This window comes from Falco naumanni, chromosome 12, assembly GCF_017639655.2.
Source record: "Falco naumanni isolate bFalNau1 chromosome 12, bFalNau1.pat, whole genome shotgun sequence".
NCBI classification, from domain to species: domain Eukaryota; kingdom Metazoa; phylum Chordata; class Aves; order Falconiformes; family Falconidae; genus Falco; species Falco naumanni.
In genome coordinates this window covers 28698258-28719804 of record NC_054065.1, presented here as the reverse complement: position 1 = coordinate 28719804, position 21547 = coordinate 28698258, and the positions used below count along the sequence as shown (strand labels likewise).

Below are 21547 nucleotides of genomic sequence, written 5' to 3'. Positions count from 1 at the left end.
CGGAGACAGTGACTGTCTTGCCCACAGCAGCCCAGAAACTCTCTGTGGGATGTAAACCCACCAGGAATGTGTTAGCCCGACCACTGGGCTCTCCCAGAGCTGCCGGTATATAGGACAGCTCTTTGGGCACAGTCCAATTCAAGCTTAAAATAAAATAATAAAAAAAAAAAAATTAAAATTATAAAAAAATAATTAAAATAATAATAATAATTAATAAAAATATATCCCAGCTCCAAACAGACTCAAAAACCTTGGGACAAGCTGAAATTTAGGCTGCAGATGTTACGGCCAGATCCTGTGATTGCCAGGAGCCAAGCCCTGCAATTTAGAGGTGCCCTGGCACTAGCCCGCTCCAAACGCAGCTCCTGGCCCCTGCTGCACTCATAAATTACAGACGGCAAAAAGGGCAAGCTCGAAGCGTCTGCACGGCCTCGGAGAGCTCAGCACTGATCCGGCTCACCAAGGCTTTTACTGGTCCCCGGGCAGGGCCGGGGGGCTCCTCGCTCAGATTGATGGGGAAGCCTGAGGCTGCCCAGCAATAGAGCCACGCGCTCCTCCGACCCCCGCGCCCAGGCATTAAGAGCAGGCGGCGAGGCTGTGCCGACAGGGGCTGCCTGCCCGGGGAAGAGCGGGGCGATCGGTTGGGCATCACTGTCCACCCTGACAGCTCTCTCCCTCCACAGCCTGCAAGATGCAGCAGGCGAAGGATGCAAGCAGTAGGATAAGAGCCAGGGAGAGGATAAGCTCAGAGCCAGGCTCTTTTATTAACATCCCTCTCCTTTCTTCCACCCACCCCTAAAAAAAGGTCCTTTTCTCCTTCTGCAGTGACATCCTCAGAGTCTCCACTGCAATGAGGTTGGCCTCAACACAGGGGTGGCCTGGGTGGCCTGCAGAGGTGGAACGGGAGAAATTACTCTAAGACAGATTTCTGTGGCTGTGACCAGCAGGCTGAAAAGCAGCAGCAGCAGCTCCCTATATAACACACAGCATCTGAGGCTACACCACTGATCCTGACAACAACCCTTCCCTCTCAGCTACAGAAAAAGGAAAACGTACAGAAAAACGTACAGATATATAGAGATATATAGGAGACTTTTGTATTATTTTGCTTTTTCTAAACAGTCCGGTAAAGCATCACAGATTCGCTTTTCCCAAGCAGGAGACTGACATGCCCATGGCTAAGCAGTGTCCCCCACCTGCCATGCCACACTCCTCTCCGTCTGGAGCCCCAGGCACCTTCTCTTCTCTACCAGTGCTGCTGGAAGACGCAGAGAGGAAGATGAAATTGCTACGGCAAACTTACTGAAACAGATCCGAAATATTCCTGACCCTCATCAGGCCACCACCTTTGCATTTATCGTGGCATCAGCTTTACAGGGAGAGAAGAGAGAAGCACATGCCTAGGGCTGCCGGGCCACAAAAGGCACAGCCCAGGCAGCCGGGACAAATACAAGCACTTAGTAACAGGGTTGTGGTTAACCTTTTGCAAACATTTTATGGACAAGCCTGCGCTTTCCTCAGTCATGAGTGATGCCTGTTGCTCACGGCGGGCTCTGCATCCCTATCGCAGCCGCCAGTGTCACCGATGTCCCCTTCCATATGTCTGCAACACCCCATGCGTGCAGCAGGACCAGGGGAAAGAGGAGGCAATGCCAGATGGCATCAGTCAGCTCCTCCAGGAGGGTGCAAAGCATTGGGATGCCACTCTGCACCCCAAGGCACACCGCCCACTGCAGGTACCCCCTAAAGCATCCCCTCGGCTCCCGGCGTAGACACATTCAACCTGAAGCATCACATTTGCCCACTCTTCCCCAGACAGCAGAACAACTTTTGGAAAACCTAGTAATGCTGAAAGTGTTGGGCTGTTGCTTCTCCTGCCTTGCTTCAATGAGCATGGCTCAGTTCTGCTTTTAATTGCAAAGTCCCCACATTCCACAACCCAAACGTAGCCGGAATTGAGATAGAAAAGTAAAACTGCTTATCAATGAAAATCACAGCACTGCACTGCCAAAACCGAACGAGATGCACAAAGCAGCGAGCTTAAACACGGAGGGGGGGGGGATGGAAATTACGTTAATAGCATGTTTTCATTCATGATCATCTGAGAGACTGGCACTGACGCTGGAAGGTGAGCTACCCTCAGCCCAAGGAGAGGTGGCTGTTTATGAAACCACGTGGCTGCCAGTCGCCCAAACGCCAACGTGAAGTGTCGAGGGCCACTGGAACACACTGCGTGCCAGCTGCGGGCAGGGGGAGCCGGGCTGGCAACAGCCCCCTAGGCAGCGGGAGGATGCTCTGTCCTCCACCTGGCAGTGGGAGGAGAAGAAAAAATCCAGAAATCATCTGCGTTATGGGGAGGAGTAGCAGTCTGTGGCTTATGGGGTGCTTTTTTTTTTCTTTTTTTCATTGTAGCTTGTTTATTTAGGAAGAGGTGTATAAATCACTGCTTTCTCAAAAGCAGGCACCAGAGGACAGCTACAGGAGAGCATCTCTTTGCTTTTAAGAAAGCATTGCACAAAAATTATCAGAACTATTTAACGGGCTGTTGAAACAGCGTAATGCCAGCCTCTAATGTTATCTTGGTTCCTAATGATTTTACTAACCAAAGAGCTGGAAGGAGACCGACTTGGCACTCCTGGTCTCTGCAATTATATTCTGCTCAGACACAGGCAGGAATTAGAGCTGAACAGCAACAGGTAGGATGATATTTAATCCCCACCTCTATACCGTGACATTGTCTGGTTTGAAATAGAGTCCTTGTGCCATTTACTGGCAGTGAAACGAAAAGGATTTTACAAAAATCAATCCCTAAATGCACAGACGCTGAAATGAATGGTTTCCTTTCTGTTCCGTTTATGGGAGGGCTCTTTTATGGATATCTATATGCCAGCATAAAAATTTCAGGAACAACTTTCTAAGTCTTCATTAAATTCAAGGGGACTTTTGTAGAGAAGATGGCTTTAAAAGAAACTGCTATTTCACACCGCAGCTCGTTATTACCCACAAACCTTACAGAGTGACATTGACTGGTGACAGTGCCCCACCGCCATGTTCCCAGTGGGCACACAGGAGCCACGGGGGAGGAAACCAAGGCCAAGGTCAGGATGGGACACTGAGCCCCGTGCCCGGCACAGGAGCTACCAAACTGCAACAACGCGCCCTGGTCCACCAGCATCCCCACCCTTTCGAGAGTCGGTGGAGAGTTTCCAGAGGTTAAATTAAAACTAAGTGCTTTTGGGCTGGCCGAGGTGAACGTTGATAAAACACCTGATGAATGCAAATGAAAAAATAAAAATATTTATTTCTTCCTGGCCCTTCGCACTGTTAATGGCAGAGGGTAGGTTTGGGAGGGGAGTGGGTTTTTTTGGAGGAAGCAAAAAGACTGCATAACCTGTTTTTTGCTTCTGAAAAAAAAAGTTTATCAAAGCAGCCTGCAAAATGAGATTATTCAGATCTCTGCTTCCACAAGGATATTCCTTCCAAGACTGCTTTCCTGAAAGTGCTGCAATAATTCCTGCCCCAGAAGTACGGAGGGGATGCCAGGCAAACCCCCGCATTGCTCACCAAACCCGCTCCGCAGCCCCTTCTCACTGCCCAGCAGTGCCGCTGTTAGCCTTGAAGTCCCACCCAGTGGTCCCAGCACCGCTGCTGCAGGTGAGGATGCTGCCACACGCCTTCCCCTGGCATCAGCCCACTTGATTGATTGAACTGCCACTGCTCAGATGCAATGACTCTGCTGGCTCCAAGGGCTAAAAATAGGTGGGCAGATAAGAGCCAGGCTGGGCACACACGGTCCACAAAACCATGTCTCCTGATCTACAGGTGACATCCGCTCCGTGGCCTTCCTCAGCAGAGGAGAAGGCGGCCAGTAGCACTGACAGCCCTTTGCTAGTCCACCAGGACTGCCTCTGGGACAAGCCAAACGGCAGAAAGCCACTACTGCATCACCAGATCCTCTACCAGGAATAATTTTCCATGGGGCTTGCAACTATCTCAAATGTAAATTGGGATACGGGGAAAAATGTACATCCAAGCCCTTTGTACATCTGCAACGATCTGTCTTGTCTCTGGCAGCTTAACATCTCCAGAAAGATGTAGCCCTGCTGTAGGAAAAATAGCTCCTAAGTGCTCCCGGTCACGACAGATCCCGAGGCACATAGCAGAAGTTCACCACAGCCTCCTGGCCAACGGCCAGGCTCACAGAATTGAATTTCATCATACCCTCTTTCACCTCCTCCTTGAGCACTGAGGCTTTTCTTCATCTCTCCTTCCTCACATTTCACTTCCAAGGGCGCAGGACTACAACAGCGTTGGTTTTTCTTTTCTCCATACCCAGCCTCAGAAAACAAGTCATTCCCAAACTGTCCGACCAGGCACCTTGCTTCCAAAACCAGCCAGGAAGATGTAAATCTCCCCACGCTGGTTAGCTACACCCAGCTCCCTTACGAGCGATGCTTTCCCCCCATTTTTGGCCAGCAAGAGACCATCCTGAGTCACAAGACTTCTTTTTGCCCTCTCTTTCTCCTCTTCTTATAGAAGCTGTGGCTGAGGCTGGCCACCCAGGTGTCAGATCCTCCTGCTGCCAGCCATCGAGTGCTCGACCCCGCAGAAGCCCAGCAGCAGCGAGGTCCACCCACGAAGTCCCTCTCTCCCCTGAAGATAACTTCCCATCATCCACCTTCACTTCTTCCAACCCAGGACCCACCCCCGTGAGATGCCCAAAACTCAGCTCAAGGCAGGGGCACGCTCCTGAACTACCAGCCAGGGTCACAGCTTCATCAGTGTTACTAACTTTTCGCTTTCCCCTCTGATTTCTGGGTTTTCCCTATCAAAAATGACAATTCTTCAATGATTTTAGCTGAATTTAGCTCATTTTTAGTTAATTTGACTAAGATTTCACTAAACTTAGCTAAGTAGCTAATTTTACAAAGCGTCTCCCATTAAATCTTCCCGTGCCTCCAAGTCCCCGTCTATAAAAAGAGAATCATTATCACCGTTTTGTCTCCTGATGACAGAGGCTTTAAATCACTGCCACCCCACATCTGGTTTGCAGTCCGCGGGGAGCCAGCAGGCTCTGCTCAGCTCCGAGTGGAGAATTACCCACCGGTGGAGATGCCACCAGCTCAGCTCCCAACACCCTTCTCCATCCCCAAAGCACGGGCCAGGGCTGAGGGACACCGGCTGGGCAGCCCACAAACCACCGCCACCTGCCAAAAGCGGCAGAAGACCGAAACCTTGGGGCTGACAGCCTTTCACCAGCAGGGATAGGCTTTAAAACAGGGGGAAAAAAACAAAAAAAAACCAATCACACACACACAAAAAAAAAAAAACCAAAAAAACACAAACCAAACACAAAACCACAGAAGAAAAGAAGCCCTGCTCAGGCAGGCAGCAGATGGAGAGGTTGCAACCTTAAGAGCCACAGAGACATTCAAACAATAGCATCGCCGCTCAAACCGTCCCCGCAGCTGTGGACAGCAGGACTGGAAATTGGGCTACGATTTCCCTCCATTTGATGCCCTCTGTTCGGTCCGGCACCTCGGCCCACGCTGCGATACCAGCTTTCATCCTGACCGCACCATCCATGAGCTGCTGTCGGCAGGTGAGGGGGAAGAAGGTGGGGTGCTGGCGCCGCTCCGCACACGTGGGAACCCCCTTTTCCCTTCCCAACAGATCCCATTGCAGCACCTCAAGTCACCATCGGGACCACGCCGATGTGCTGCAGGGCCTTGGGAACTAGATATTTCATTTCATAGCTCATCCACTGCGGAGTACACTATTTTCTTCCCCGATTTTTACTTTTCTTTCCCTGCCCCCCCACCCTTTTTATTTTATTTTTTATCTGTTCCCCCTCAGTTCCCATTACAGCCATCATTTATCTCCAAGCACCAGTAAGCTGATTTACTGCCTCCATCAGTGCAGCTCTGGCATGAGCCGCGTGAAAAAGGGATGCAGCAAGCCCAACATGCAAGGGGGACCGGCAGGACAAGGAGGAGGGACAGTGTGGAAAACCATCCCCTGAACCAAGACCACCAACGGCGCAATTTTCTTCACTCTCTTTCACTGCAGCAAATCTGTGAGGATGGGGCAATGCCAGGGCAGACGGACGGACGCCCTGCCGGGCACCCCGGAGATGGGAGTTTGGGGCTGAGCGCTCCAGGAGCGGAGGAGATTTGGGCAAGGCGACGTGCCCCCCTCCCCCACCAGGCAGGGGAGAAACCTGCTCCATCAGAATCAACCCAGCGCATTTCTGCTGAGCACCTCGCTCGCTCTCCCTCTCCTAATGAACACTGTGACAAGCTCAAAAATCAATGGAGGCGCAGCGAACCCTGAGCCAAGCCTCCCGCCGGCGCCCAGCCAGGCGTCCCCGCCGTGCTGCTCTCGCTAACTCGAACCGACGGGGGAGCGATTAACCGACAGGTTCGTTAATGGCCACCCCGTCAGCACTCTTCTCACCAAGACCTTCTGAAAGCAAGCCACAGGAACGAGTCCTTTGTGGAGTGCCAGCCTTCTCCCTGGCAACACCGGTGCGGTGAGGAGGGGCTGCGGAGGCCACCGTGGTGCCCCCGGGAACTGGGCTTGGAAAAGCCCACGGTGTTTCCCCAAAGACAAGGATGCTCGGCTCAGCACCCCTCTCTCGGACACCCACGGGACTTTCAAAGCCCCTGGCCCCACAAGCTAAACCCAAGTCTTTATGGCCAGGTGGGTACCACACATTCTGGGGACGAATGGGCAGCACTAGGACACCTCCGAGACAAGCCACCCGCCTGCAGTACCTGCGGTTGAGCAGGGAAGCAGGCAGGGAAGAGAGGACACAGCCCTGGGAGACAGAGGGATGGGGAGCAGCCCCATGAGGGAAGCAGGGTACCAAGAACCTGCTTTTGGCTCTTCTCCCTAAAATACCTGCCAGGCTGATGCCCCCTGTGCAGTGTGCGAGGAACGAGGCTTTGATGGGGAAACAGCTGCATCCCGGTGCCAGCCACGGAAACCCATGAGCTGGGACAACAGTGCTGGCACGGCAGGGAACAGACAGCCCCCAGACCCAACACCGACTGACCCACAGAAAACAAAACAACAGGGAGCAGCATCCACACTGAACGCAGATGGGACATCCACAACTTCTTGGGGCAACCTGTTCCGTGCTTCACCACCCTCACAGTAAAGAATTTCTACCTAATATATATTATTCAGTTTGCTGCCTTTCTCATCCGTGCCTGGGAAGAGCACCAGGAGAAGCGGTGTGCACAGCAGCGCTGCATCATCCATGCGTTGCCCCGACCCCCCCAGCTCCCCTCCCTCGCAGCACCCATGCCCTGGTCTCTTAACCTCTCTGCAAGGGGTTCACTTCCCACCTCATTTCATGTCTCTGAACCATTCCCTCTGTGTTTTGTTTCCTTAAAAAACGTCATTAAGAGATAGAGGGAAAAAAAACAAAACAATGATATGGGCAAACGGGAGGGATTTAACTCTGCCTTTGAATCTCCTGGCTGGAGGGGCTTCACACACTGTTCAGTGCGGCTTTGGTGATTTAATCGTCGGCACGATGCTACTGCGAACAGCAGCAGACAGCAGAGCCTGCAGGAGTAATGCTCCCTCTAACAGCAGGAATATTAAGGGCATTTAACAGCCCTTGTAATCACACTGTGGCTCCTTGCAAGAGCACAGCCAGGCAGCGCGAGGGAAGGCACTAAACCACGCTGCTGGGTTATCACACTTCGCCGTGCTCCTTACGGCGTCTGAAATCAGCCCCACTTCCAGGAAAGCAAGCATTGGCTTCCCAATATGTTTGCTCCAAACCAAATCCCACGTGGCAAAAGCCCTGAAACACATACTGGGATAAACTGGGTGGCTTTCAAGGCTCCTCCAGTGAAAGCTGGCCCGCCCCGTGTGGAACTTGGGTCCCTGTAACACAGAGCAAACATTAAGACCTTCAGCAAATTAACCTCCCATACCCGTGTTGGACGCACCGGGAAAGGATTGCTGGAGGAGGAAAAGAAATCCTGAGCACAGCCTGAGTTCAGCTGCACCTCAGAACTAGAGACTATCACACTTTTCAGGTCAAGCGTTAGTCCGTTCTCAAAGGAAAAAGATCCCCAGCTTTTACACTTTAAAAGTTTTTACTCTTTTATTGGATTAAGATCATTCTGTAAAGTTCCCCATGATTTCGATGCAGAAGTGGCCAGTCATCTACTGCAGCCTACTGTAACAAAATGCCTGTGAAACGCAGCCACTGCTGGCCTACCAGCTTGAAACAGTTTCTGGAAATTAGGAAAAAAAGTGGGAATTCATCTGCTTTATCTTTCGGATACAGGGCTGGCTGCTAGTTCTGCCTGAAGATGGGGAGAACATCTTTGAGACTCCAGCCTGCATCCAGAAGGAGAGATGCTGGCTTGCCCCAGGCCACCATCACAGCTGGTGCTAATGCCCACACCAGTGTTAATACTGGGAGATCTGCATCACAAATTAGTTGCTCCCAGTTAACATTTACACACAGCAGCTCAGAACTGTGTGGCCGTGAGATGGTGCAGGCAGGTTTCGGCAGGTGCTCCCCCCTCCCCGGTTACCTCAACACAACCTCTGCACCAGAGAGGAGGGGAATAACTCCCTGGCCTTTCATCCACATTGTATTGATGTGAAATTAATGGAAGCAGAATAAGCTTTTACCCCAAATACAGGTGCCCACACACAGGCATCACTGAGATTCAAAGGTGCAAATTACACTGTATTTAAGGAGCTCGTTTCCAGCTACAGCACGGACAAACCCCTGTGCCGGACTGACAGCGAGTGCCCCCCTCGCAGCTGCTGCCCCCCTCCCGCGGCTGTGGCCGCCGCACAGTGCTCTGGTTAAGCAGCAGATGTGCAAGGGTTTAGGTAAACGGCGGAGACGTTCTTCACTTCTGGGCTGCATTTCACTTAGAGTCAGGATTTGGCCACGATGCTGATGGCAGGACCTGATCTCCAAAGGATGCAACAAAGCACCAAGAGCAAAGGAATCCTGTTTTACACGCCACCACTTGCGCCTGGTGGGGAAGGCCGACCGCACTTCACCTCCCAGCAGCTGGTGCCCTCAAGGGCCACCGCATCCAAGCACGCCAGCAGAGCTTCTGCTTGCAAAGGCCAAATGGGAGCTGATTTTGCTGACGTTGCCTCCAGAAGGGAAGGTGTCCTCATCTCCCCGAGTCCTGCAGCGCCTCAGGTGAGAAACAACAGCTGAATGACCTTCCTCAGCATTCAGATGCCTGCTGGAGCCCATCCTCACCTCAGAAGAAGGCAGATTTCATTTATATTTTATCTTTGATTTTGGAAGCATGTTTCTTGAGTGCACGGGTGCACCCAGGAGGCCCCTGTTGAGGAGACACAGCCACACCTGTGTGCAGTAACACAGGCTGTTATATGGGGGCTGCAACCAAGCCAGCATAATGCTTTTCTCATCCTCCGATTCTTCTTTTTGCCACGTGCAAGTCTAATTTCAAGTTTCAGATATTTCACTTGAAAATGCCTTGGTGACCTCTGCTTTGAGAAGTCCTTCCATCTCCAAGCTCTGGGGCTGGGACTTCAAATTGGGCAATGACAGCCTCTCTAATGGGCTCAGATACTTCATTTTTCTCCGAGAACGCCACCAAACTAGCCAAAGTGAGAAGCCTTTGCAAAACCTAATTTTGCACAAAAACCTGACGCTTCTTAAGACTGCAGCAGCTGAAGTCTCAGCAGATTTCAGGCTGTTTGCAGGCCTGATCTCACCGCTACTAGCACTGCCCAAACCCCTCACACACCACCTCTGCAAGGGGGACGTACACCCCTATTTCTCCAGGAGCCGTGCAAGCACAGCCGTTACTGCTTGCCAAGCCCTTGGCTGCAGGAGCATCTAGCACGACAGAAAAGTCTGCATGGAAGTACATAACGTTGCCCTCCATCTCGGGGCTCCAGCGTCAGCAGGGAGCAGCAAGGAACAAAAAAGGGGGCAGAGGTGGCCCAGCATGGTGGGGGGGTACCCTTGTACATCATCGCATCAGGGAGGATTCAAATACACCCGTTTCAAGGGGCTGAATCAAAGCAGTGACGGGTATGGCCGCATGCTCCACTTCAAAAATCTCAGTCCTGCTCTTTGAACACCCAGAACACTATTTTTGTGGGTAATTATATGGTAAAAAAAATTCAAAACCTAAGGAAAAAAAGGCAAATTGATTTTCTCGCTTGCTTCCCCAAATTCCAACCCCACAGCAGAATTGCCACTAGCAGCTTTCCAGGACGTGTGCCACCCCTCTGCCACAGCAAGCTGTCCCTCCATCCCTGCCTTGCTCCATGCCACAGCAGCCAGGCAGCAGAGATGCTGCTGGCTGGCCCCAGGCAACTTGTTGTCTCCTCCACCCTAAAACTGGCTCTTTCCACCCCATGGCCAGCAGACAGGACCGCTGGGCTGAGCACCTCTGCCCAAGGGCTGCACAGTGGTCGGTTCTTTCTTTCCTTAAGCGACCTACACCAGGGATCTTCCTGCGGGATGGGAGGGCGGGATGGGGGGGCTCACGTTTTGCGATGCCACGAGGCGCACACCATGGGCAGCCTACACACCATGCACGGTTTAACTCTGAGCGTTATACAGATATTCATCCGTTTTGATCCCAGTTGTAGGAGCAGATGGCTGGTTAACACATGTTTGAGTCTCTCTCTCTCTCTCTCTCTCCAAATCACACCGTATTATCACGCTGGGAGAATGCAACGGGCATTACAAACACCACGGCTCTTCCCCGCTCCCTCCCCATCTCTCTCCTCTCTTGCCAAAAGGCAGGGCTGTGCAAGACAACAGCTTCCCTCCCAGCCTGGCTCCAGCAGCCCCCCTTGTCCTCCCACTGCCCACCCTCACCTTCCCCACCCAGACCCCCTGAGTTTCACATCGCAGCGGGGCAAGGTCAAAGTGCTAAGTGGCTGCATCCCAAACATACCCCGAGGCAGATCCCAAAGGACACGAGAAGATATTAGCCCATCCCAAAGGTCCTCAAATCAACCCACTGGGTAGAGCAGATTACCCTGACCCCGAGGGAAAGAAGAAAAAAAAAAAAAAAACAACCAAAAAAAACCACCCCTTAAAAAAAAACCCAAAACATTAAAAAAATCCATATTTAGTGACAAGAACTGACCCAAGCCACTGAAAATGAGCCCGATCACACCCGTAACTCCTCCCTCCCACCTCTTCCCAATCTCACCTAACGACAAGCGACTAAAAATTCAAGGCACAACAAAGAAAAGATGTGCATGAACTCCCCCTGGCCCAGGGGGGCTGCAACCAAGGCTCACACCACTGAACATATTCATGTCTTATTTGCGAGCCATGTGCCTCCATAATGTGTTATGAGGTGTGTTTGTAGCCGGTGGATGCCAACAGTGGTCCTTGAGGGGGAAATGGTGTGTGGCTAAGTGCAGGCAAAGCTATTTAGAAAGCCAGGACAAAGCAGCCTTGCTCGTCTTGCTTGGGCCAAATTACAACCTTTGGACTGACTCCTTCAGTGGCTTCAACGAAAAAAAAAAAAAAAAAACACCAAAAAATGGATAATCTGTCTCAATTTCCTTGGCTCTGCAAATAACGTTTAGAGAATAGAAGGTGATTTCATAGCTTGTTTGGTTTTGCACCGCACGAACCCTCTTCTCCTCATATCGCTTTCCAATCAGGTTTATTGTTGGTGTTCCCACTAGCAAACCAAGGAGGGAAAAGCTAAAACCCTCACTCACACTTGAGGCAGAGGGGGGAAAAAATATTTAACAAATACTACTACTACTACTACTACCACCAATAATCTGTTATTCCCTTGTCTTTCAGCCTGGTCTGAAAATGAACCTGTTTTGCTTCTGAATCAATTCTCTTCTGGCACCACACTTCCTGCAGTCCTTTCCGAGACGAGATGCAATCATTAGCTCACTTGCTCCTCCAAATAATATCACAAAGCCGGAGCTCGAGCTGCTTTGTGGTAAATCATCATTAACTCCTGCCTACGTGCGGCAAGGCAGGGTTTGGTGGGGGACACGAGCCCCCCCCCTCCAGCCCCACAAGTGCCACCATCAGTGCCTCTGCCTCCCTTCTGGCTGGGGACAGTCCCCGTGCTGGCTTGGGGACATGTCCCCACGGACACTGTCCCTTCCCAAAACGCTTCTGTATGACACACCACGGACTGCTACACCCTCTCTCCCTCAGGGCTGTGGTAAGGGTTAATTAAGGCTCATAAGGAGCTTCTAAACAGCAGGATTGAAGGCAAAATATGAGTACTGCTAATGCCACCTCCACAAACAAAGCAGTGAACTCCTGCTGAACCTGTCACCGCTGATCATTTTCCAGAGGCACAAGTTAATGATGAGAAATCCTCGTCTTCCTCCTCCTCCCAGCACCCTGTGCCAGGGGCACCCAGAGCCCAAGCCGCCCCCCAGGGAGACCCAACACCCCATCCCACAGCAGGCGGCTTCCCGGGTACCCTATAGACTGACCCAGCCTGACCCAGGGCTGCCCCCCACACACAGGTGTGGCTATAGGGGAAAACATCTCCCCAGGCAGCCCACCGTCTCCGGCTCCTATGGAAAAAATACAGAGGGAGAGTGGAGCAACACTGATTCAGACAAGCAGAAGATGGGGCCCAAGATCTCCTCCCTGGCTTGCTCTTCCCGTAACGCTGACTCCTGCTGAGATTTTGGAACCAAAAAGGGGAAAAAAGGGTAGGAAATCAATTTAATTGCAGCTTAGTAAGCAACTGTGCTAAGTGTCGCTGGCAAAATCTGAACATTTTGCTGTGAGAGAAAGGGGAGGGGGGAAATGTTTTTTTCATTGCACAGGAAAGTGGATTGAGAGTGAACACACACCCCCCACCCCCCCCCACCCCCCATCATCTGCTCCTCACCCCTTCCTCCTTTAAACAGAAGGAAGCCAGCAAGAAACACAGCTAACGCCAGCAATCTCCTGCTTGCGCTACTCCAATTAATAGTCAATCCACTGCACCCTTTGTCGTTAGGCTACACGTAATTACCCCTTCACGGAAACGTCTTTCTTAAACAGATCCTGCTTTTGCTTTCTCTGCAGATACACTCCCAGTAATTGGTTTTATTGCACCAAATGCTGGGCTGCCCTCATGGAAGAAAATGGCGCTCCCTTCCAGCTGCAGTAGGTTGCTTTTGCATTTCCACAGCTTCTCCCAAGCTTGCTTTTCCCACCAGCAAAGAGACTGGAGCACAGGCAAAACACACCCAGAAGTACCAAATCAGCATCCCATGGGCTGCGTGCACTGGAGACACGCATCCGTGGACCCGAGGAAACACTCAGCTCACACCACCTCCGCTCAAACCCCAGATTCAGCTCCCCAGAGATTTGTCAGCCCGGGGCATTGATGCTGCATCTGCACTTAGACAGCTTAAGCGTGCTCTGCCCTGGCCTCTACACTTAGAACCAACCTCTGAGCTTTAGGAAGGAAAGCAAAAGCCTAGTCCCCGTACCATAAAATGCTCCACAGACCTGCCTTCCCCAGGCACGGCATTCCTGTCCACAGCCCTCGCCCTGCAGCCATCCCGTGTGCCCAGCTGCCCGCGGGATGCAGGGATCACACTGCAGGGCCAGGGTCAACAGATGCCTCAACGGAGCAAGCTGAAGCAAACCCAGCCAAGCCAGACCCTGGGCCACGAGCACATCAAAATAAATCAGGATTATATTATCTTATCAAGGAAAGGAAAAGTGAGGAGGAGAAAACAGCCGGGTTTTTTTAGTAAATAATCCACCTCTGTACGCATCCGAGGTGGTGAATGGATAAATAGATGCTGACTATCAGGGAAGATGTTTTTTCTGTTGTCAAGCACGCAGACACTCCACAACATACGTGCTGTGCCTGTGACGCCCTGGCATTCAGCCGTGGAGCTGATTTCAGAGACCTCCCTGCTCAAAAGCAGAACTTGCTTTTGTCAAGGCCACCCCTCAGGGTCACCGAGGGCGCAGGGCCACCAGCCAGAGCTGAGCCCTCCTAAAAACCCAGCTGCAGGGGTGAGGGCTCAGGCTCTTCCCTGCCACCTACCAAGGGGACGCTACCACGCCAGCCCCCCAGGGATGCTGCAGCCCAAAGCGATCCTGCTGGCAGCGTGCAGGGTGCTCCGCAGGGACCCTGCCGGGAGAAACGGATCACAAGAGAGACCGTGACACTCCTGAGCCCAGCTCACCCCGGCACCACCGCCACCTCCAACGCCCCTGCGGAGAGCAGCAGCCGGACCTTCCCAGCTCCTTCTATCCTTCCAAAGCAGAAATAAAGAGTTATTTTTCTGGTGCTCAGCACCTCTTGTCAACAAGACACATAGCAGCTGCATCGACATTTATTTAGCATCTCCCCAACAAAGCAGTAGAATCCTTGCATCCTCTCCCTCCTTCTCTGATACATTATTTTTAAAAGCACCAAGCTGGGAAAGGCACCTGGCCAGCCTGGTGCTTGCTGTTCTGCAAAGCAAACGGGTCTTGTTCAATCAATATTTATGCCCCCATCGGTCACAGCTGCAACACGGAGCTCTACCAGCATGTAATGGGGGTAAAATTCATTCATTGCAATTACCAGTGAAAAATCAACAGGGTTTTCATTGACTGCTTATTGTTTCACGGGTATCTCAGACAGTGCCTTGATGTGCAGAGGGTAGATTAATTAAACGAGATGTACAAGGCAGGCTGCTCTTCGTTTGTCCACAGCTGAGGTGACAGGGTGCTGACTCTGGCAGGGCTTCTCACCTCACTCCCGCTCCACAAGGATGCAGGTATCTGTACAGGGAGGTGGCCATGCCGGGAAAACCTCTTTTCCAAGCCCTCCAGAAGAAAAGCAAGTGCTTGAGAAATGGTACCCGTTGATGCACCTCTCCTGTCTCGTCCCACAGATGAGGACGAGACTTTTCTGGTCTGTAAGTCCACACTGTGACGGTCATCACATCAAACACACCAGCAGGAGAGAGGAATGGGATTCCATCCCATCTCCTGCATCAGCAAAGCTTTGGACAAGGTCCTAAAAAGCCTGGGTTTGCTCCTAGAGATTCCAGGGTGGGATTTCACCAGTAAAGTGTGACCAAAGTTTCCTCTTCTCTCCCATCCTGGTCCTACCCCTGCCCCCAGCTAAGCCCCCAGCCAACACAAGCTTCCCTGGTGCTAAATGCTCTGTCTTTTTGTCCCCAACAGCTTTGCCACTTCAATCTCTTAATCGTGAAGATCTGAATTTTTGCAGGATACACAGTTATTTTAATCTGTTAAGTGGCTCTGCTGCTATAAAACTGACAGGAATTTAATATCGAGAGACTGTCAGCTGAGCTCCAGGTGCTGAGGCTTTCTAGATGGCGATGATGCAGAAGGAAGCGCAGGCTGGTGCGAGGCGCACAAGCACAAAGCTGGCAAGCGTCCCTTTGCACTGAGGTCCAATCCTGCAGGGTGCTGAGCACCCCAGAGCACTCTGAACAGGCAGTAAGGGTGCTGAGCCTCTCAGCTCCCAGGAGCCACCCCCACCTGCATCTGAACACACTCAGCTGTAGGAGCTGTAGCATTGCAAACACTAGTACACACCAAGTACATCAGGTCACTTTTTTTAATAAAAGGAACTTCTCCTCTGTAGTTTTTCTCTTGCAATCCAGCCCACAACAGGTCTGCCTTCCCTCCAGAGGCTGTCAGCTCTGCTTCAGCCATTCGTCAGAGGGAGCAAGCCAGCATGCAGGAGGGAACAAAGAGAAATAAACACCCCAAACCCAACAAAACCCATCCTCCTGCCCCTCCTGCACACACTGCTGGCCCCAAGCACCAGAGCCCAGACCCCCACCAGCCCCTCGCTGCGCTGGGGCTCTGCTATGCACCTGGCTCTCCTCTTTGGTCTGGTATGGATTCACCAAGTGGAAGAGACAGGATGACCAAGGGGTTGTCACCTACTCCTCTCCTGCTCCCCCACGAGCACCCCCAGGCAGCCGGGCAGGGGGCACGGGCAGCAGCCCGCACCAGGGGAGCCAGCACGCCAGCAGCGCATTGCTGCAGAGCCAGCTACACACACTCCTCACAAATCAATTTGGGAATTTGCTTGTAATTAATCCCGCGTATCAGTTCCCCTCATTATTTCTTAATGTAATTAAGTTATTAATTTATATGTCCCGTCATCATCGTCCCCCTTCCCAAGGCAAAGCGAAGGGACAGCTCAGAGGGAGGCAGGGGAGATGCTGGCCAGTAGCGCAGGGCCACAAGCGCAGATCACCAGCCCGGATCACCAGCCCGAATCACGACAGCCTATGCCAAGCCCCAGTGCCACCTCCCTGTGTGACTTCAGGTGGGTCACCAACAGCCTGATTTTCCAAGAGGGTTGAGCGACTCCAATTCCTCCGGAGTCAACAAGAGCTAGAAGGATACAAAGTTCAATTAACCTCTCCGGGTCCCGGTTCATCCAGCCGGAAAACTGCCGGGACAGGCTGGAACTAATTAATGCTTGCAAAGTATTTCAAAACCTTCTGCCAAAAGGCCAAAGGGCAGGAGGCACCGACGAGTCCCAGCTGATCCGTAACCCCAACCAGCCCCATGTCCTTACACCCTCACCCATCAGACTCGGCTTTCCCACAGGACGCGCGCACGGCTGCTAACTGGGCACCCGGCCGGGCCACGCGGGCAAAGCACCCGGCAGAGGCAGGAATGCTGCTATGGCTCCTCAGCCGATTTCTAGGGCTTGCTAAAGGACAGGGCAAGGGTAAGTTTTGCTTACTGCACCAACAGGGCTTGGTCTGCCCTTTGGAAAAGGAAAACCAAAAACCCAAACCCCGAGCGACAGCAGTTAATAACAGCACCAGAGGGATCGGGGATGTTGTCCCAGGAACAGCTTCATGGTCCTAAACGGAGCATGTTATTTTCTTCCATACCCTACCCCCCTGCCAGGAGGGAGTCCCACACCCTAAATCCAACCTCAGCCTGCTCCGGCCGCCCCAGCACGTACTGCCAGAGGCTGCAAGAGGCAGCGAGGAGGAAGAGGAGGGAAAGGAGATGACAGGGACTGAGGGGAGCAAGGGCTGGCAGCAAGGAGGGCCCTCTGAGCCTGCCTGCCACCAGGCAGCGGTGGGAGACCCATGGAGAAAGGATTAGAGGGGAAAACAGGAGAAAACAGGGAGATGAAGCCAAGTTAATTACAACAGGCAGCTGCACCCACCTCTCTGGGCACGAGCAGGTCGGGAAAGCTCAGCTACCACCGCTGGACCTGTCCCAACCGCCTGGCTCTGCCAGGGCCACGGGAGGCCACGCCGGCAGCGGGTGTCAGGGGTAAGCAGGACTCAAAACCCACAGCAGACCCCTCACCACAAGGACCTGCTCCTTGGAGACCTCACCAACCCCAACACAGGGTTCTCCACCTATAGGAAAAGCATCACAAGCCTTCCTGTGGGAAGCTGAGCGCTGGATCTGGCACAGGATTTGGGGTAAAGGTGGGGGCACAGACCGAAACAACAGCAATGGAGGGGCAAGCTCTCCCTACAGCCAAGGGCGGCAGCTCCGTGAGCAGCGGCTCTGCCACTGGCCCTTGGCAAGCCACCAAGGTGCCCACCGGCGAGCTGGGGCACCGTGGCCTTCCAGCATGAGGCACGTGCCGGGAGCCAGGCACGGGCAGCTGGAGACACTACCAGCTGGAACCTGACTTGAGGGGTCTAAAGGTTAAATCCACATGAGGCACGATACACAGTGTGCATATGGCTGCAGAAATAAAGCTTGACCCAGAGTGAAGGCAGAAGAGGGATAAAAAACCCGCAAAACACGTCAGAAAACGTTGCCAGTAAAGTTGATGTGGATTTGCTCCATTTCTCCACTGGAGCCGGGTTACAAAGTTTGCACTGCCGTTGGTAACCTACTACCCCCACTAGTTTCTAAAGGAATTTGGGAGGGCAACTCTAACTGCTCAAGTTTGCAGCAGCAGCTGGTCCCGCTGGCCAGGGGAACGGGACACAGCTCCAGGCTCTGCTCTGGAACGCAGCATCCCTGCCTCTGGAATGTAGCATCCCTGCCTCTGGTAGCCATCAGCTCTGCAGCCGTTCAGAGGGGTTAACTGAAGTGACACCACATCCCTGCGCTCACAACCAGCTTATAATTCATACTGCTCAAAAGCTGTTTGCAAAGCCAAAAAATGCATTAAAAAAAAAAGAATCTGCACTCAACAGATCTCAAGGGGATGCAACTGTTTTGATCGAAAATTCAGAGGAAATGAAGGAGAGGCAATTTTAGCAGTCAAATTGCTGGAGTTATGGCAACTTGGCAGTTGCAGCTTTGAAACTCGGGGCCTGATCCTGTGCGAAGGGAGAAGTTCACTTCAGCAGCTGCAGGAGCCCAGCCCGGCCTCTAACAGCATCCAACCTGCCCCTCGGGCGGGGGGGCAGGAGCAGAGAGTCAAAATGGGCTGCAAAATGGCAGTGACTGGGCTGCAGCTGGTGCTCAGCGAGAAGCAAGGTTCATCTCAAGGAGAATACAGGGGCTCACGTCACACAGGAGAGATCTGATTTAGCAATTTTTAAGAACGCCGTTCTGATAGAAACCTACTGACACCAAAGCACGGTTAAGAAAGCACTTGTCTTCTCGCTGTTTTCAGTGACTTACTGCCTTCCCCCACGTAAATAAATAAATAAATGTATACATAATTATTTATTTTAGGGCCTGAAATTGCATAGACTCATTCTCCTCTGCTAGGATTGAAAGATTTCTGAAAGCCTGAAAAAAACCTCTTCAATCATTTTTATTTAAGGAAAAAAAAAAACAAACCCAAACCATGGAAAAGCAATAATTCCTCAGGATGAAGAAATCAAAGTAAGCTTTATGAGTACTGACTTCCCCCCCCCAATCAGGTCGTTAATTCAGTTGCAGAGGTGACACATGTATGAGACTCTCCAAAGACCTAGCCAACACGTATAGCTGCCATATGTCACGGGCCAAACACTCAGCTGGGTGTCACCGGGGCAAAAAAGGGGCTGGCACCCTTTCTCTGCCACGATAACCTTTAATCTCAGCAGATGCGCAGGACCTGGGCTCTAACCCCAGTGAATTAACTCAAGATTTACAACAGTAGAACCAAGCGCAGCATGGACTCTGCGTCCTTTGGAAAGTTCCCCCTCGGCTGAGCGCCGGCCGCTCCCAGCAGCTGGGGGGGGGGACGCAGGACCTCGTTGCAAGGCGGCTGCTCACAGCCCCCCGTGCCACCCCCCGCGTGGAGTGGGATGCTCTGCGCACCCCCCGCTGCCACCCCGCTGCGCGCCGGGGACTCGGACGCGCCACTGGAAGACGGGGCTGTAAACGCACCCTCTGTCCACCCAGGCTGAGCCTCACACGGCAGCACCCCGACCCCCCACCCCGCCATTAACCGCCACCGGTCATTGACAACCCCAGCGGCTCATACCTGCTGCAGCCCTGCCGCCCCCGGGCACCAGCCGCCCCCCCGGCGGTTCGGCCAGGGGGCAGGATCAGGCCCTTCTGCTTTAGGAGGGGGCTGGGAACCGCCGCACGACCCACCGGGGAGACGAGTCACCCGCCCCCCACGCGTGACACAAAACACGCGCTTCATTTTCTTGGGGCGCCCCCCTATCCCCCGGCCCCGACGCGAGGGATGCTCGAAGTTGGCGGCGGGGCACCGGTGCCCGTGCACCTCCCGTGCATGCCCCCTGCCCCCCCGCCGGACCCCGCGGCGCGGGGAGTCCCGCCGGCGGCAGCCCCGCCGAACCGGCCCGGGGGGGGGGGGGGGACACACTAGGGTTGCCGCTGCCCAAGGCCGTGCGGAGGAGGGGGTTCATTCCCCGCGACGGGGGGGGGTAAGGCAAGATCCCGCTCCCCCCGCGCAGGCACAGAGCCGGTGCAAAACTTCCCGGTGAGCGCGATGGGGTGGGGGGTCCCGAAAGCCGCCGGGAACTTCGTCCCGCCGCGCCCCCGCCTTACCTCCGGCGCGCGCCCCTCGGCCCCCGCCGCCTCCAACTTCCTCCGGGCCCCGAGGAAGAGGAGGAGGAGGGCGGCGAGCCAGAGCACCCCCAGCACCGACAGCGCCAGCCGCCGCGGCGGCCGCCTCATCCTCGGCGGGGGTGGGCACAGCCGGGGGGGGCCGGGCAGCGGGGCGAGGCGGCCAGCAGGGGCTCGCCCGCCCGCCCGCCTCGGAGCCGCTGGTGCGAGTCCCGGGCTGTGTGTGCTCTGCAGGGGAGGGGAGGAGGAAGAGGAGGAGGAGGAGGAGGAGGCGCCGGGAGGGGGGGGGGGCTGGAGCCGGTGCCGCTCGCCGAGGGAAGGTGCTGCGCCCAGGCAGCCCTGCCCTCCCCGCTCCGCCGGGGATGGGGACCCCGGGTGTCACCGGCTGGGGGGGTGACGGGGGGCGCCCATCTCACCGCGCCCCGGGTGTGGGTCCGGGTCCGGGTCCCATCCCCCCGCAGCGCCGCCGCCAGCCTGGCCCGGGTCGGTCCCGGTCCCCGGCCGGCCGCGGGGACGCGGGACGGCACCGTTCCACCGCGCAGGGGAGGCTCAGACACGATGGGAAGATTAATTTATCCAATTGAAACAGCAGGGGGAATTCAGGTAGGTGGAATTTAATTACTGGATGTGGAAGAGAAGATGTGAGTCTCCAAAGCTGTCAAAAGCACTTAAAAAATAAAATCATAATCATGAGCTGTTGGCGTGTCGGCAGCAGCCGTGGTCCTGCGGGGATGGCCCTCAGCCATCAGCCGTGTCCTGTGGGACGGTCCCTGCTGGCTCCGTGCGCAGCCCAGGCACAGCGAGCCTGTCCACGCAGGGCAGCCAAAGTGGGAATTATAGATATTGCTAAGGGGAAAGTAAAAAACAAAAACAAAAACAAAAAAAACCAAAACAAACAAACAAAAAAAAAACACCAACAGAGCAAGACTCCAGGAAAGAGCTGCCTCACCCAGGTGTCCCTGTTCACCTGCCTGACTCGCTGCTGCTCCGATCCCGCCACTAACAAGTACTGCACGAGCTGAGCAACCCCTTGCAGAAGACATTAGAGAATAAATTAAGTATTGGAGCAGATGTGAGTCATTCATGTTAGTACAAAAACTATAGAACAAACCCCATAAAAACAGGAATCCATGCATAAAGTAACATATGGAATGAATTGGAGATAAGATGTCAAGTGCTGGAAAGTCCGATGCACATGTTGTAAACAACCTCTCCTATGCATTTCCCACACACTCCTCCTGGTTTTATTATTTCCTGCAGTTGTTTTCTGTCACTTGCTAATTTATCATTTGTGATCTTCATCGTCTGTCCTCCTCTGATTTATTTCCAGGGCTCAGTAAGCCCTTCTTCCCTAACATTATCCATGCCTCTCAGGCCCAACATTCACAGAAAGATGCCCAGATAAAAATTTCATTAGCATCCACAAAAAGGGACATTCCTCTTTCTTTGTTTTAAGGCTGTCCGACTTTAAAATACCTTTACCAGAATGATGAAATCCAGGTCCAGCAGGCAGGCTTAGGCTGAACTTTCTTTTACAACAACGGCAGCAGTGCAACCAAGCAGGAGCAGAACTAACTGGGGGCAAAGAGAGCAGAAAGCCCCGGTGCCCTGGTGGAG

At 53.4% G+C, this 21547-nt stretch overlaps 1 protein-coding gene across 1 annotated transcript in view; it reads right to left on the bottom strand.

The window, feature by feature from the left end:
* Nucleotides 1-20177, bottom strand: part of GALNT14 (polypeptide N-acetylgalactosaminyltransferase 14) — a 99530-nt gene extending 79353 nt beyond the window's left edge. Inside the window, exon 1 of the mRNA XM_040612316.1 lies at nucleotides 19913-20177. Within this exon, the coding sequence (XP_040468250.1) occupies nucleotides 19913-20041 (129 nt within the window). The 5' untranslated portion in view covers nucleotides 20042-20177. The remainder of the gene's footprint in view (nucleotides 1-19912) is intronic.
* Nucleotides 20178-21547: the final 1370 nt, after the last annotated feature.